At 36.7% G+C, this 18,200-nt stretch overlaps 1 protein-coding gene across 5 annotated transcripts in view; it reads right to left on the reverse strand.

The window, feature by feature from the left end:
- Positions 1-5,276: 5,276 nt before the first annotated feature.
- Positions 5,277-18,200, reverse strand: part of dclk1b (doublecortin-like kinase 1b) — a 43,158-nt gene continuing 30,234 nt past the window's right edge. For 2 of the 5 annotated variants that reach the window (XM_056271953.1, XM_056271956.1), the window contains 11 exons: positions 17,024-17,118; positions 15,329-15,416; positions 15,063-15,232; positions 14,825-14,944; positions 13,485-13,631; positions 11,821-11,954; positions 11,644-11,721; positions 10,664-10,760; positions 10,505-10,585; positions 10,285-10,398; positions 5,277-5,470 (listed from right to left, as the gene is read on the reverse strand). In XM_056271953.1, coding sequence (XP_056127928.1) covers positions 5,279-5,470; positions 10,285-10,398; positions 10,505-10,585; positions 10,664-10,760; positions 11,644-11,721; positions 11,821-11,954; positions 13,485-13,631; positions 14,825-14,944; positions 15,063-15,232; positions 15,329-15,416; positions 17,024-17,118 — 1,316 coding nt within the window. In that variant the 3' untranslated portion in view covers positions 5,277-5,278. Of the gene's footprint in view, positions 5,471-8,295; positions 8,370-10,284; positions 10,399-10,504; positions 10,586-10,663; positions 10,761-11,643; positions 11,722-11,820; positions 11,955-13,484; positions 13,632-14,824; positions 14,945-15,062; positions 15,417-17,023; positions 17,119-18,200 lie in introns of all 5 variants that reach the window. The other 3 variants (XM_056271952.1, XM_056271955.1, XM_056271954.1) reach the window with 2 other exon arrangements.

Below are 18,200 nucleotides of genomic sequence, written 5' to 3' on the forward strand. Positions count from 1 at the left end.
TTGGGAACATTTTCTGTAGGCTATATCGAAGCAGAAAAAAAGCAAATGTCTGATTCTAACATATAGGGAAGGGAAATGGATTCAAAATTGCAGTAAAAAACACAACACACCTCAAGCTGCACATCAATGCTAATAACGATAGGTTTAATAATCAAGGTAGGTTTACAACATCTTTTGATTTAGCTATTTTGTGAATTATTTTTTATTCGAATGGATCTATTTGATAGCTAAACTGAACCAATTAACCGTTGATTGTGACCCGTCGCAGTAGTAGGCTATGAGCTAACTATCCATACAACAGTCCAATATGCAAATTCATTGTATTTCCCTTATTTTTTGAAGTTTCATTTGAACTGTTAAATAAGTAAATAAAAAAAGTTTATCATTAATGTTATAAAAACCACCATATTAATGTTATAAAAGCCAAATGTCTACAAGAACTTTATGCAGGATAAACCTCCATAAAGTAATTATTGTGTAAGTGTAATACCACTTATTTCATAATGCATGAACTTTACACAATAATCTTATTGCTAAAATGTCGTTTTCATTGACTAAAACTAGACTAAATTGCAGAGACTTTTAGTCGTCTAAAATGTGACTAAAAAAATAGGATAAGGTTGACTAAATATGATAAAAAACTAACAAGGACATTTAACACGGGACAGGACTAAGAACATTTTTTTAAATAGCTGACAAAATAAACACTAGTTGACAGGTAGGACATACTATCATTGGACAAAAATGTTTTGCTCCTGAGACTTCCACAGAAAATACTATGTAATTTATTTAAAAAAAAAATATTTAAACTACTTCTATTATTGATTGTATATTGTTTCAACCAATAACAAAAAGTGTTTATGAAAAAAATGTCCTACCACAGCTTTAATCTGCTTAGTTGTGATTGCAGAAAACATAACAATGAAAATACATGATCAATTTCGGTAAACAAAAACAGACATAAAAAAAAAACTGGTTTCTGCTTGAGGAATCATTTATTCACAGGTTTGGCTTGTTGCTGAATGCACCACTGTTCAATGCTACTTGGAAGCAAAGACTCTTCTTCCAGGAAGTCAAGCCTAAATGACATTTGATGGGAGAGACAATGGACAAGCGATGGATATACATCTATACAAATATACAGTGTGTAATCAATCCTTGTGCACAGAATTTTGCATATGAGCTAGATTAGTTCCTTTATTATAATGACTTGATCTACATCCTATTCAAAAATAGGTTGATCACTGATTGTTTTCTAGTCTAATTTTGACAAGCAAATACAGCAGATACATTTGAATTAAAAAGCAAATACATGCTATACCTTAAAGGACTACTCTTTTAGACTTTGTGCTTTTCATTTACCCCTTCACGGCGTCACCGGAAGCCTTTACATGCTGGAGGCTTCAATAAGCAGTTTAACAATGTTAAATATTGAGAAGCAACAAACATAACCAAGACTGGTCTTCACTGAGACTAGTTGCTTGTGGATGGGGTCAACATACTGATGGTACAGTAAATGGATATTAAAATGATTATCACTCATTCTCAGAACACATGCAAGACTGACACACTGTCCTTTACAGTTAATGTGCAAACATTTTGAGCCAAGAAGATCAATTTATTAGTGAACTGTATGTGTCTGTGTGTAGCCAACTACTATGTTGGGTCCCACTTTATATTAGGCGTCTTTAACCTCTACGTATTTACAGCACAATAATATTGTTGCTGTATATACTGCACAATTAATGTACTTATTGTGTTCATGTTGTATTGCCAAACACGTTTGCTGATTTTGAGATGGGAGACTGGTAAGGTAAAAGACAAGTTTTGTTAAGTTCAAGAGTAGAATTAGGGGTAGGATCAACAGTGTTATTGTACAGTAGATCTGATTACAGAAATGACATGCAGGTATTTTATAATGGTACAAACAATGTAAAAACACATGCATGTAAACAATAAGTGCATTGTATCACATGACTAGCCTAAATGTTAGTATGTCTAGAAGTTTAAGACACTTGGGTCCTAATATAAAATGGGTCCATGTGTTGGAATTTGAACAGTTATGAATAAACTGCTTTTAAAAACGTACTTAGTTATGCTAGTTAGCATCACCTTCATTAAGATATCCATCCTCTTTTTAAATTGTTTTACAATCTTAAGGTAAAAAGTGAATAATGATGTACTGTTTTTCTTGTCTCCGCCACATAAACTGCTTCTGATCAATCAGTGGTCGTATTTCAAAAACAACAAACGATACATTCAAATTAAAATGGACCTTTTGCTAGTCAGTTCACTTCTGAATGCAAAAAAAAAACAATGTTATTATGATATTACATTCAAACAAAAAAAAAGACAAATATGTACAATCCAAACGTTAAAATCGCTAGCGTACATTTAGCACGTTTTTGTTTTTCGTTACGTTACACTTTTTAAATAAATCATACATTCTGTTCTCTTGTCAACCAGAAATTAGTGTGCGCTCTGACAATGAACACACATTCCAGGAAGTAGCTTTACAATCTATTTATCTTCATGAAGAGTGTTGACAGAACCGAACTTACTGACGAAGAGATTATTTTAGCAGCAGCAGTTGGACTCATAGATATGCATGCGTAGATGCCACATTCAACCACTACAGACACATTGGTGCGTCCGTCATCTTGGAACGGTCAGCATGTCTCAGTCACAGTAAGAATCAATGATGCCACAACATTGCACAGTTTCTGGTAGTGAAACCGCTGAGATTTAAACGCCTGAAGAAATGGGATAAACTTTCACAGGTGAGAATGTGTTGGCTTGTGTTTTTATATGTATTAACTCAAAATTACATGTTTTTACTATGGTACTTTTTAATGTGTTTACTTTTACTGTGGTACATTTTTAATGTTATGTTAGCTGACACCTTTGTCTTCTTGTATTGTGTTAGTTTAGCAAAATCATCTGCTAAAGTGTATTGCAGATATAGAGATTCATGCGTCTGACTACGGTTGCAGACGCTCAGTCAACTTGCTCTCGAAATGTTCACAGATCGGCTTTGACCGTTCCAATATGGCAGACGGTTTAAGTATAGCGGCCCATAATAACAGCCGCCAATGAGGAATCTACGTAAATATATCTATGATTGGACTGACAAGTTTCTAGTCATTCAAGGTCATACATGTTAAACCAGCACCGATTATTTTAAGTTCAAACAAGCATTTCTACAGCCACATACATCAATAAATCTTCAACTATTCAGGCATTTTACACATTTTATAAAGAACATTCTAATGTCTAACTGACAGACAGAAACCAACATGTTTCTCAAAAATGCTGAAATAAATAGTTATCAGGTTAAAATAAAATGTATAAACCTAAAATATTTAAAATATAAAAAGTTCATACAAAAGGTAAAAACCCACATACAAGATTTTTGCACTGAAAGAGGAATTGCTAAGACATCGGAGACTTTTTATAGGGATCAAACAGATGGCTGTGTGTGTGTGTGTGTGTGTTCACTTGGAGATATATCCAGCTGCAGACCCGCAGCACCACCAGTTTCAGAACCCCAGTGCCAGAACCCCAGCGCCAGAACCGGAAGTGAGGGAGGGGCGGAATTATTTACAATGACACAAGCTTGGTTATTTTTGCAAGTATTTGAAAATATTTAAAATTGTTGCACCTTTTAAATAATATTTAGGGTATGTTTTTATTACACAGTGAGTCACTGCTCGTTGTATGAACTATAACTGGTATGTGACAAATAAAGAGCAAGACAGCGCTCGTGTTGTTTGAAGACGTGAGAGTGCGCGCGCGCGGCCAGGTCATGCGCAGCAGTCATTCTATTCTACATCACTCACCGATAAAAATAGGCTTTGGCGGGACACAAATTTGCTTTGGCGGCCGCCAAAAAGCAGACGATCTGACGGGTTTTAGAAGATTTAATACAACCTGAAACTAAAAAACAGACCCGACCTCTATTTGAGACCGGCCTTTATAATTTACCCAGACCTGCAGCCACACCAGGCGTGTAAAAGAGACAAGTACGGTACATTTTTTATTGTTTCTTTTAAAACAATGCCGGATTTTCTCTCTCTTTTTAGATTTTTGACATTATTTTACATAAAGAAAAATGCATGCTGCACATGTTCTTGTGAAATAAAGTATATTTTATATAAAATGACCATAAGTTTCAAGTATTATTTTTCACCATCATGATCAGGAAGTAACTCTCATAATACAATGAAACGGATAACTATATAGAATTATATTACACAAAATCAATGTTTTAAAATGCTTATTGTACTATACCTTAATGTATCATTATAATTCGTATAAAGTATGACGTTTTGTGTGTAAAAATGCCGTTTCGTGTCTAAGCAAATTACGCTCCAAAACGTTAGGTGGCGTTACTCGGTTTAGAACGTAAGCTCCGCCCCTCACTTCCGGTCCTGGCGCTGGTGTTAGAACGTAAGCTCCGCCCCTTACTTCCGGTTCTGGCGCTGGGGTTCTGAAACTGGTGGTGCTGCGGGTCTGCAGCTGGATACTGTTGTTCACTTGAAACCGAGTGGTAGGTTTGGCTGCATTACTCCCTATCCAACACTAGAGGGTGTAAAAGAGAGGTGGTTTACTGTACTAGGGAAGATACGAAGGCAGATTGTGACAGATGGGCTGCGTCCGAAATCGCATACTCTCTTGAGTAGGTACTTATGCGCCTGCTAAAGAAGTACGTTCTATATAGAATAAGTGTAGTATGAATGTAATACTATTTTTGCCATGTTGTCCTTATCATGTGACCAACTAGCGTCAGTTACGTCGCTTCACTGCCATTTACAAAACCTCTCGGGATAGTAAAGTGTCCATCATATGCACACTTCAGAATCTCGCCGGAAGTAGGAGGTCATCCGGGTACTTTTTTGCCTACACTGTTTTAGAAGTACTGTGAATTCAGACATACTACTCTTGTCACATGCTGTTTTTCGCCTACTATATAGTAGGGAAGTATGCGATTTCGGATGCAGCCATGGTCTACAAACAAAACCTCATGTAGCAGCAAACATGTAGTTACGATGAAGCGAAAACTCTGACAAGGACTTCTCCTTTCCGATGAAAAACGGCTAAAAGCAAAAGATTATTTTATTCTGTTCAGGTGTGCTGCTTCCCTCTCCCATCCTCTCCTAGTTAATCACATCGGTTCCACGTAGCAAAACGTTCGATTTCAAAAACTGTCATCCTTTGCTATTCCCATGTCAATTTACCTTTTACTTAAAGGTCATTTTCCATTCATTTCTGTGTGTGCTTAAAACGGTGATGTGGGAGAGCGGACGGTCTCGGCCGAGCAGGGGGAAATGTCCTCGGACTCTGAGGTGAAGTCTGCCGGAGAGAGGGTCGGGACGGTCCCGGGGCTGCAGGGGAAGGTGCTCTGGGTGGCTTTCACATCCTGGTGGCGTCTTCGTCTGAAAACCTGCCTCTCCTTATCAAGAGGGGTGGTCTGGGGAACACGAGAGCATGGGAGTGTTATTGACTGCTCGGGAATCAACGGGGGGAGAGTTCGGATAGTGCAGAGATAAACAGGTTTTCAGTTGTGTGTGGATTATAATTAAACAGTGACTTCGAAAGACGACTTAAATCAAAATCTGTCTTTGAATTAACACTGAACTGTGGTTAAAGTGTAAAAACAAGCAAATATGGTGGTGATAGTGAACTATTTAGATATGGTGCACCAAGCATAGTGTACTCTTTATCTCACATCTGATTAATAAAAGGCTCATTTTATTTCCAGCATTTTTTTCCCCAGCATTATTTGTTTGTTTAAATATAAATTATATGTAGACTACGTACATACACATTACCGTAACAAAAGGTTGGGGTTGATATGATTTTTTTGTTTTGTTTTTAAGTATAGTCTCATGCTCACCAATGCTACATTTATTTGATCAAACATACAGTAGCCTAAAAACAGTAATATTGTGGAATATTAAAATAACTCTTTTCTATTTGATATATTTTAAAACATAATTTATTCCTGTGATGGTAAAGCTGAATTTTCAGCATCATTACTCCATTCTTCAGTGTCACATGATCCTTCAGAAATCATTCTAATATGCTAATATGCTGCTCAAGAAACATTTATTATTACTAATGTTAAAAACTCTGGAGTTTCATAGCATTTTTGTGGAAACCATACAGTACATTGTTTTAGGATACTGAAATATAATTTTTCTGTAACAATCTAACAGTCTGTACTGTCCTTTTTGGTCAATGTAATGCATCCTTGCTGGATATAAGTGTTATTTCTTCTTCTTTTTTAATTTTACTGACCCCAAACCTTTGAATGCTATATATATCTATATATATAGATATACACACACACTCAACTAAAGGATTATTAGGAACACCTGTTCAATTTCTCATTAATGCAATTATCTAATCAACCAATCACATGGCAGTTGCTTCAATGCATTTAGGGGTGTGGTCCTGGTCAAGACAATCTCCTGAACTCCAAACTGAATGTCAGAATGGGAAAGAAAGGTGATTTAAGCAATTTTGAGCGTGGCATGGTTGTTGGTGACAGACGGGCCGGTCTGAGTATTTCACAATCTGCTCAGTTACTGGGATTTTCACGCACAACCATTTCTAGGGTTTACAAAGAATGGTGTGAAAAGGGAAAAACATCCAGTATGCGGCAGTCCTGTGGGCGAAAATGCCTTGTTGATGCTAGAGGTCAGAGGAGAATGGGCCGACTGATTCAAGCTGATAGAAGAGCAACTTTGACTGAAATAACCACTCGTTACAACCGAGGTATGCAGCAAAGCATTTGTGAAGGCACAACACGCACAACCTTGAGGCGGATCGGCTACAACAGCAGAAGACCCCACCGGGTACCACTCATCTCCACTACAAATAGGAAAAAGAGGCTACAATTTGCAAGAGCTCACCAAAATTGGACAGTTGAAGACTGGAAAAATGTTGCCTGGTCTGATGAGTCTCGATTTCTGTTGAGACATTCAGATGGTAGAGTCAGAATTTGGCGTAAACAGAATGAGAACATGGATCCATCATGCCTTGTTACCACTGTGCAGGCTGGTGGTGGTGGTGGTGTAATGGTGTGGGGGATGTTTTCTTGACACACTTTAGGCCCCTTAGTGCCAATTGGGCATGGTTTAAATGCCACGGCCTACCTGAGCATTGTTTCTGACCATGTCCATCCCTTTATGGCCACCATGTACCCATCCTCTGATGGCTACTTCCAACAGGATAATTCACCATGTCACAAAGCTCGAATCATTTCAAATTGGTTTCTTGAACATGACAATGAGTTCACTGTACTAAAATGGCCCCCACAGTCACCAGATCTCAACCCAATAGAGCATCTTTGGGATGTGGTGGAACGGGAGCTTCGTGCCCTGGATGTGCATCCCACAAATCTCCATCAACTGCAAGATGCTATCCTATCAATATGGGCCAACATTTCTAAAGAATGCTTTCAGCACCTTGTTGAATCAATGCCACGTAGAATTAAGGCAGTTCTGAAGGCGAAAGGGGGTCAAACACAGTATTAGTATGGTGTTCCTAATCCTTTAGGTGAGTGTATATATATATATATATATATATATATATATATATATATATATATATATATATATATATATATATATATATATTTGAATTGGATCAAAACCTTTCATCAAAGTTAAACATGAATGAACTTTGAACAATACCCATTCTTTTCTTAGGACAATTTTGATTAACTTTTTTGATCAAGTTCAAATGTTGACTACTATATATACCGTATATATATATATTGTTATTATATATATTATCATTTTTAATTATCTGTAAATCTTCCTTTTGTAAAGTGTAACATTTGTTTCATGAAGGGGTTTGTAAGGTTTACCTTTTAACTTTTTTTAAGCGCAGACCTAACTAATCAAAATGAGTTCTGTTTTCATTATGGATTTTACTTTCCACCAACACATACATGTGCACTTTCAGTGTGTTCTATATCCAGCACAGGACCGCACATTCAAACTAGTGTTTAACCCATAACCAGCAGTGTCATGCATAAGTGTACACTTCAACTGTACAAGCTTCTTAGACCAGTAACACAGAGCAAAGAAAGGGAAAAGTGAAGCACTGACAAACACAATTCAGCACAGCACCACCAGAAAGCATGAGCTGAGAAGCATGAATGGCAAAGAAGCAGAGCATCCCCACTCTATAGCAAGAGGCCGAGTGTGGAAGGAAAGGGACTATGGAGACTGCCAGCACGTTGCCATGGAAACACTGACGGTTTGAGCCGCTCTGTGGGCGTACCTTATCCAATACATCCCTGGGTTCGGGTAGCAGTCCAAAGACCCTGAACGCTTGATGGAAAACCCCTCGTCCGGCTGAGCAGGGAGAAATGAGTGGAACTCAATAGATTAGATTTGTATGTCACCGTGTAAAACAGCACAAGCTTTGAGCCATGAAGTGCTGTTCAATAATGGTGTGATGTTTAGAGTTTTACAAAACAGTAGCAGTGAGCAAACCAAGTGTTCAGAATGTTTCACCAGTTCTATACAAACACTCAGTTTGGGAAATAAAAACAACTGTATATGAAGCTAATGAAACGGTAAACATGCAAAGCAATGTGCTAACAAAGTATGCTAAATGTTCATATATACATATATTGGGGTCAGTAAGAAACAACAATATTAAGCAGCACAAGTGTTTTCAACAGCAATAAGAAATATTTCTTAAGCACCAAATCAGTATACTAGAATGATTTCTGAAGGATCATGTGACACTGAAGACTGGAGTAATGATGCTGAAAATACAGCTTTAACATCACAGGAATACATTACATTTTAAAATATATTAAAATAGAAAACAGTTATTTTAAATTGAAAATTGCTGTTTATATTGTATTTTTGATCAAATAAATGCACCCTGGTGAGCATAGAAGACTTTGTTCATATATATATATACAGTATATATTGTATATGAATTAATTTGAATTCAACAAACGACCTATATGCAAAATCAAAACTAAAATACATCAAATAACAAAACAGAAAGTAAACTGTGGAAACATTTTCAAAGTAAATATTTTGTTGAAAGGTAACTTTTTTGTTTGTTTGTTCAAAATTAACAAAATTAAAATAATGAGTCATTACTTATCAATCCTTCTTCTAAAACGTGTTTTTGTCTTACCCTGGTTCACTATATATATTATAAGTGTTTATATTTTAGGCCTTTACATTTTTACCTTTAAATTTACATAAGGATTTAGTTATTTTATGCAATTGTCCTCTACGCAAAAAAAAACAAAAAAAAAAAAACATAAAAATAGAGGAAACTATTTTGGCTAATTTGACCCAGTCCCTGACAACAGTGCGGACAGTCGTTATATAAGCAGAAAGCAGAGTCAGAGGAGGAGATGTCACAGCCATAAGAAAGCAGAAGGATGAAGTCTGCCAGGAGAGAAGAGGAATGAGAGAAGAACAGCTGATGGATGAGTCAGCGAAAAGCTATGAGATAAGAGCACAACCTCCAGAACATTTGAATACCTCAAACTATATTTAAGTGTAATGTTCCAAAAGACAAAGGCTGTTCAATCTCAAAACAATGCTAATTGTATAAGTTGATTTTTCACATCAAATTGACACAGAAATCTCTCGCAGAAAAGCTCACATACTTGACCAAGAGAAAAATACAATGCTTTAAAGGGATTGTTGAAAATTATCCCATAATTTACTCGCTCTCAAGCCATCCTAGGTGTATATGAGTTTCTAATTTCCAGCCAGAGGTCACTCTTCGCGTACGACCGCTGCCGAAAGCCAGTGATTATAGTTTATAAAGTTATAAATATGGATATTTTCTTACAAAAACATATCGCTTCGCTTCAGAAGGCATTTATTAACCCCCTGGAGCCATATGCATTACTTTTATGATGGATGGATGGATGGATGGATGGATGCACTTTATTTGTGCTTCAAAAACTCCCCCTGGAATCTACTCACTCCCATTATAAAGCTGGGAAGAGTCAGGATATTTTTTTAATATAATTCTGATTGTATTTGGCTGAAAGAAGAAACTCATATACACACAGGATGGCTTGAGGGTGAGTAAATTATGTGATAATATAAATTTTTGGGTGAACTATCCCTTTCATGCCAATAATAGTCCACTAAAATATTACGGCTGCCTATAAAGTGATCATCTGTGCACCAATGATTGATTCGAGAATATTGGCTTTAATTCATGTGGATAATATAAACCGTCATAAAGAATATAAACATAATAGCTACAGATGATTCTTACTGCTATGACAGTGACTCCTGCAGTGGTGCTGTTGGCTTTGGGGCCCGTGTTGAAATGTTTCTTAATCTTGCCGGCCACAGACAACTGGTGCTGATTCTCACACATTCTGTCATCCTGAGAAAGAATAGGAAAACACCTCCACATATCATTTACCTTCCAATAGTCTGAGAATGGTACATATACATAAATCTGTAATTAAAAAAAAAGAACAAAGTCTTACATTAACCCAGGGATGGTCTAACACCTGTAGAGCTGTGTATCTCTGGTCAACCTCCACCTGTAGCATGCAGGTGATAAGTGTCTGTAGAATAAAACAAGAAAGAAAGATAGTGAGGTAATTATTTTTTCCAGAACGTTCAAACTGTTTTGGTACACCAACCTTTGCAGAGTCAGATACAGTGTCCCAGTATGGAAGAGGAAAATCCAGCTGTCCCATCAGAATGTGGTCAAAAAGAGCCTCCTGATCATCTGTGCTCCTGAACAGATATGCAAACAGTTTTTGAATATTCATAAATATGTATTGTGCTCTTGCAATAAGAACTGAAGGTACAGCTCACACTATCTATCCTACGCATATGTGCGGGTCAAAATAGAATGATAGAAAACGGCCACTAGAGGGAGTAAGACATCACAATTTAACTTCTTTTCTTTTCTTTTTTTTATTCAAGCAACATATATTTTGTACAAATACAAGTACTAAACATTATGCATACAAAAAATAATAATAAAAAAAAATAGCAACTATATAAAAATAGAAAAGAAAAAGAAAAGGGTGCCAGGGGATAATTACATAAATATCCGAATAAAGGTGCATTTGGGTATAAAAATATCAAATCATTATTTTGTAAAGCTAACAGATTTTTTTAAGTCTTGACAGCTTAATTATTCAGAGTCTCTAATACTGTTTACATACAGCCTTACTTCAGTCAACAAACTCACAAAATTGGGTCATTTAACTGTGTTCTACTTGTATATAATTTGAGCTGTAAAATTCTCTAAATTGAACCTATGCTTAAAGTCACCATGAAACGAAAATAGACAATTCTTATTTTTTATGAAATATTGCAGCATTTATTATAAATGGTTTAAATGTGCAAATCAATCTCAATCTTTTATTAACTTTCCCTCCCTTTTGCAGCGTCATCTCTTCTCTCCTCTGATTACGTGTTTATTGACGTAAGGGCGGGACAACCTGTCACTCACATGAGATCGACCAATAGCAAGCCACAACAATCCAATCAATTCCCGATGGATAAAATCATGTCCCGCCCAACTTTTTTTAAGCTGTTTTCTTATTCAAGAAGTCTATCACAACTTCCGTTTAATGCTGACTTTAACTTACAATGATGCTGTACTTACTCACGGAAAGGAGGGAAGCCACAAAGCAGAATGTATGTTATGACCCCCGCCGCCCAGATATCAACCTTCAAGCCATACCTGTAACGTGGAGAGAAAAACACAATATGACAGTTATATTCTGGTTTTCATATGACTATTTATGAATAACATTCCCATGCTAATGAAGACGTGACTGACCCAGTCTCTGCGACAATCTCTGGAGCTACATAGGTCGGGGTGCCACATATAGTGTAAAGTGGACCGTCCACGACTGTTGCCAAGCCAAAATCCCCCAGTTTCAGAGATTTACTCCCATCCTGGTGCTCATAGACCTGAAGCACATATAAATACAAACAAATCTACATCAACATACTTGATATTTAGGTTCTTGAAATAGATTTCTCTTTTTAAAAATACAAATATAATTTAAATATTAAATATAATTTAAAATTAAAGTAAATAAAATATATAATAAAATTAAAGCTGCAGTCCGTAGTTTTTCCTCTTTGTCGCCATCTCTGTTCGAAATCTGCAACTGCAGTTATTCGTGGAATTATCAACTTTACGCGGATGAACACAATGTTTTGAGGAGAGTGTGCGGCTGTCAGTCACCGCGCCGGTGTGGATCCTAGCATTCAGAATCACAGATTATTCTTTTTGGAAGTATGACCAATATACGAATTTTCACCCGAAAATGTCATCAGAACAAGTAACATCCACTTTTGTTCTGACCAACTAAGGGAAAAAAAGCATTGCAGTAAATCGCCCTGATTAAATCTAACGATCGCTTATCATATCACGTCAAACCGTGCAAATGATAGCCTACTTTGTTCTCAAATTGTTAATGTTAACAACGTCAGCATTGCGTGACTACATTTAATGCCCTTCCGATATTATCCTTGTTTTCGAATGGGCCGGGTTGCAGTATCTTTTTTCTGTAGCCACTGCGAAGTCCGAACGAAGTCTTTTGGATTTTACAACGGGTGAATCTCCAGTTGTCACTGGTGATTGACGTTTGAACCTTTCTGGATCCGCCATCAAATTAATTAGTTTAATTATATCAAGTGCTGTGAGAAAAGGCTATAAATCTCCAACATCCTCACACGCAATATAGCTCATACTAGCCGAGACTCCTTCTTTATGTGTACAAATGTGACGTAATGACACAAAGACATGCTCGAATTTCCTGCGGAAATCCACCAGTAACACTGGAATTAAAAACATTATTACAAGCTTACCGCTTTGAATCGAGCTAAGGCAAGCAGATAGTTTTGAACACTGGCTGGTTATGTACTGATAATTTTTAACCCAAAACAGTTACGGACTGCAGCTTTAAATAATATATTTTGTTTTGCATTATAAATCAAATAAATACAATTTTATATTTTAGCAGCTGTTGAAAGGGGAAGCTCAAATGAGATTCCAAACTGTTTGTCTGATTTGTTTGTTGATCTCAGTTATAAGTGTAAAACTGGTTAAAAAAAGATTCAGAATCTCTGCAAAGTCAATTCAGAGCATGCGTAAACCTTATCAGTCACAACTTTACACAACTCACAGGATAATAATATGTGCTAGGCACAATAGCCTTTGTCAAAGCTGTTGTGTTCTTCATACTGTCATTACAGAAATACACGAGTTTCAACACAGTGTTGTGTCTGATAAGATGGGTAAAATAGTCTCCGTATTGAGTTGATCTTGTTTTAAAGCTTGTGTAAGATGGGTTATTTAAGGTTTCTGTACTAGAGAGGAGGGGGAAAAACATTTAAGTTCTGACATTTATTCCAAGGTGCATTTGTGAAAGTAACACTGAGATACTGTCATTTATAGTGACAATATTCTCTGGTCAATACATTAACACCCACCAGGAGATTCTCAGGTTTGATGTCCCGGTGAACAATGTTAAGGCAGTGCAGATATTTGATAGCGCTGGACAGGTTATACAGCATCCCGCTGGCGTCCCGCTCTGTGTATTTGTTGGAGGAGGTGATGGCATCAAAGAGGTCGCCACCCTGTTCATGCACACACAATTTCAGAGATTATACAGGAACAATATCTGAGCAGTCAAATTTAATGCAACCTAAAACACTTAACTAGTCAGTTTTATATTTTAAGAAGTCAAATAAAAAAGCATATAAACTTTGTTTTTTATATATATTTTCGAAAGAAGTCTCTTATGCTCTCCAAGGTTGCATTTATTTGATCAAAATACAGTAAAAACAGTAATATTATGAAATATAATTACAATTTAAAATATCCATTTTCTATTGTAATATATAACAAAAATTGATTTATTCCTTTGATGGCAAAGTTGAATAATTTTTAATATGATTTGGTGCTCAAGAATAATTTCTTATCAATGTTAAATCATTTGCTGCATAATATTTTTATGAAAATCATGATGCATTTTTTATCTAGGATTGTTTGATGAACAGAGCATTTGAAAGAGCAGCATTTATTTAAAATAGAAATATTTTTTAACATTATACATTTATTTACTGTTACTTTTGATTGGTTTAATGCATCCTTGCTTAATAAAACTTACTATTAAATAAAACACTTTAACTAACTTAGGCTAAAACTAACAGGATTCCAGACTTTTATTTTTTAACTAGGAGCACTGTTACTGAACATTTTAGGAGCACAAGCAGAAAATGTAGGGCCACACCTTAAATCTAAATACTTGAAAAGTACTTGAAAAGTGCATGGATTTCACTCTCGAAAGGTTGTAGGAACCCTGAAATGACTATGTCTGTCACAATACCATAATTACAGTTAGCGTTCCTGCATTAAATCCATGGTGAATGTTGGTGATTTGTAGACTGAAAAGCCTTCTATAACTTTGCTCATGGCACAATGTTTCTCCTGGTTTCCACATCAGCACTGTTTGAAATACTTAGTGCTGTGTAGTAACAGTGTCGTGTGATCAAAGATCAGCTTGCGAGTAAACCTGTTCTGAGCTCGCGCTGTGTTTGTCTATTATTGGTCTGAGTTGATAAAAGGGGTGCGCAGCTCAAACAAGTAGCTCGGTTTCGTTTCCGCTTTCATTACATTTACATCGTTAGGTGTTTCTAATATCATATGCAACAGAAATGGGAGCTCTTATCAGTTGGGGAACGTGGTGGAGAACAAAAATCACAAAATGCGACAATTTGAACATAGTCTGGAGCTTTGACTTTTATAATGTAAATGTCAGATATTTCACCTTGACCAGCTCCATGACTAGGTAGAGCTCACTGTATGTGTCCATTTCTTCAATCAGCAGAACAATGTTAGGATGCTTAACTCTCCGAAGAATAGACACCTCGTTCTGGATCATGTGTTCCTGTGAGCCACAGACAAGCCATGCAATGTAATACAGTGATCTTGCATTATTAAGTGCAAAGTGCACACACATATTTATGCATTTCACTGAACAAGAATCAGAGATATTAAAGTCCCACCTTTCCCCTGCATTTGCTCTTGTTAATGATCTTCAGAGCGTAGTCTCGGCCTGTGGATCTCTCCATACACTCTCGGACCACGGCGAAGTTCCCATCGCCAATCATTCGTCCCACTTTGTACCTCTCGGCTATGGAAGCAGGAACCTGAGGACAATCCTCCATCAGCTCAGCTAGAAGGGGAAAAGATGTGGGATGTAATATTCTGATGAAGAAGATGATAAAACAATAATTATAGACTTTTGTCAAAGTTTCCCAGGGTTCCTCACCTTCACTGCCTGGCCCATCGCCCTCATCCATGGAGCTGCACACCTTGGTGGAGGCCAGAGAGAGAGAGGAGCCACTGTGCTGAGAGCCCTGCCAGAGAGAGGCAGTCATTTTACAACGTTTTTTGGTTAAGTGAAGAGCCTGAACTAATATATATATATATACTGTATATATACAGTATATACTGTACATAAATTAATGCTAACAGCACGTTAAAAGTGAAATTTCACTTGTTTAATCTACAGAACACAAACAAATACATCTAATTTAACAGAACATCATCAGTTATTAGAACAGGGTAATGTTGTCAAACTATATAAATTAGGTCAATCACAGAAAGAGTGGAAATGGAGCAGGCACACAGCACACAGCCAGGTCAAGATTCTGGTCTGCTGTTGCTAGGAAACATTTTGGGTGAATGTGGAATTATTTAAAGGGGTCATATAATGCCATTTTTGTACAAGCTAATATGATTCTTTAGGGTCTAAATTAAAAGTTTGCAATATACTTCAATTAAAAATTATCATTAGTATTGTAAGAAAACACTTATTTTACCTGGTCAAAAACAGCTCTGTTTTCAGCACGCCGTTTCAGGGCATATGCCTTTAACTGATAATGAGCTTTGCTCACCCCGCCTCTCTGTTCTCTGCGTACACCGTTTGTAACACAATAACACAATAACCATAATGCGTTGTTCATTATAGACGTTGTATTATGAATTATATTGAGAACATCATACATAGAAAACATGCCGTAATGTACCCTGAGTGTAAACCTTAGCCGCATTCATTGTGAAGCGTGCAAGCGATTTGCAAAGATTATTATAAATATTAATATAAAGGTTAATAAAACGTTACACTCACTTCAGTTCTTCTGGAGGTTCAGCAGGAACACGAATAGTTCTACCGATCCTTTATTCATGAGCAGCTTCTTAGCAAAACCAGGTTTATACTGATCCTCGTTTATAAGCAGTCTGGTGTGTGAAATGATTCGCGCAAACATGAGAGCATTGACGTTGCTCGTGGGGAATATTCCCTTTGAAAACAAACTCAGCCACTGCGTCTTCAGCGGTTCGGATTTAGGAACATTAAAATGACTGCTGTGTTCGTTATTACACCCAAGAACAGAACACCACAATCGCTGAGACGCCATTCTGCTCATAGACAGCTCCAGCATATCAACAATGACCGCGCCGGTCCGCGCGGACTATGCGGCGCGGACGCTGCTGTCAATCAACAATCGTGGGAGGGGTGTCCAACCGTGTGACGTCACACGGTCGAACGGCTCAATTTGAGGCAGGGGAAAACATATAAGGAGATGAAAACAAAAACACTGGATGGATTTTTATCATTATACGATGGTTGTGTACAGGCACTGCCAACACACATTTCAGTACAATCAACTTGTAAAAGTGCATGTACCATTATATGGCCCCTTTAATTCAGATGTGTTCAGCTGTAATTCAGTTTGATTCAGTACTATGTTGGCAAATTAAAGCACCTGAAATATAATAAGGGTCAAACAGAAAGATGAAAGTGCTTGATGCCTTTGCTTGATGCAGTGAAAGACACTACAAATATGAATAAGGCAGTTCCACATAGACTAACATCATGTAAATGGTATTTTATTAAAAGTCTTTTTAGCGCATTACAGCAAATGCAGCAGATGTGAAAGGTCTTTAAAGTGACAGTTCTCACCCTTCGTCTCCTCAGACTGGCTGGACTGGTGGGAGATGGACTGGGAGATTTGCCTGACCGTGGGGTCGATAGCTGACTTCCTGCTGTTCCATTAGCTGAAATACAGAGGAACAGGTTGGTAAATGTCAAAGATTTTATTAGGATTGTCCTAGTCATATTTCACCCCAAAATCATAGGGAAGAGAAAATGTGACAATATATTTTGCATGAAAAAAAAAAAAAAAAAAAAAAAAAAAAAAATTTATTAAACATTTCAGGCTTATACGACTTTTGGTGATTCTATGGGTCATCTCTCGCCATACGCAAGAGACTGTTCATGAATTTTCTTAGCAATGATTTTCCCAGGTTGCCAGGTCTTTCCCCTACCTCCCCTTTACATGGCTCGGGACTCACACACACACACATTAACAACACCTATGGACAATTTAGCGTCTCCAATTCACTTATACTGCATGTGTATATATAGAATATGTGTGTCCCTGGACCACAAAACCAGTCACATGGGTCAATTTTGAAATTGAGATTTATGACATCATCTGAAAGCTGAAAAAATAAGGTATGGTTTGTTAGGATATGATAATATTTGGCCGAGATACAACTATTTGACAATCTGGAATCTGAGGGTGCAAAAAATCAAAACATTGAGAAAATCGCCTTTAAAGTTGTCCATGTATGTTCGTGATTGTGCTGCATTCACCCACAAAAATAAATGTTTTATATATTTACGGTAGTATATTTTCAAAATATCTTCATGGATCATGATCTTTACTTAATATCCTAATGATTTTTGTCATAAAAGAAAAATCGATAATTTTTACCCATACAATGTATTGTTGGCTATTGCCACAAATATACCTGGGCTACTTGTGACTGGTTTTGTGATCCAGGGTCACACACACACACACACACACACACACACACACACACACACACACACACACACACACACACACACACACACACACACATATATATATATATATATATATACAGTGAGTATTATCTTCTATAAAGTTATAGAAGGCTTTTCAGTCCAAAAATCACCAATATTCACCATTTTTTTATTAATATATATTTTTTTGTATTCTTATTTGCATAATATAATTCAATATATTTTCCATAATTTTATACATATATTTCTAGCGAAGGTGTTGAAGTTATTTATGTTTTTTTTATCT

Source organism: Rhinichthys klamathensis, unplaced genomic scaffold (genome assembly GCF_029890125.1).
Source record: "Rhinichthys klamathensis goyatoka isolate OS25496 unplaced genomic scaffold, OSU_Roscu_1.1 h1tg000329l_1, whole genome shotgun sequence".
In the NCBI taxonomy this organism is placed as follows: Eukaryota; Metazoa; Chordata; class Actinopteri; order Cypriniformes; family Leuciscidae; genus Rhinichthys; species Rhinichthys klamathensis.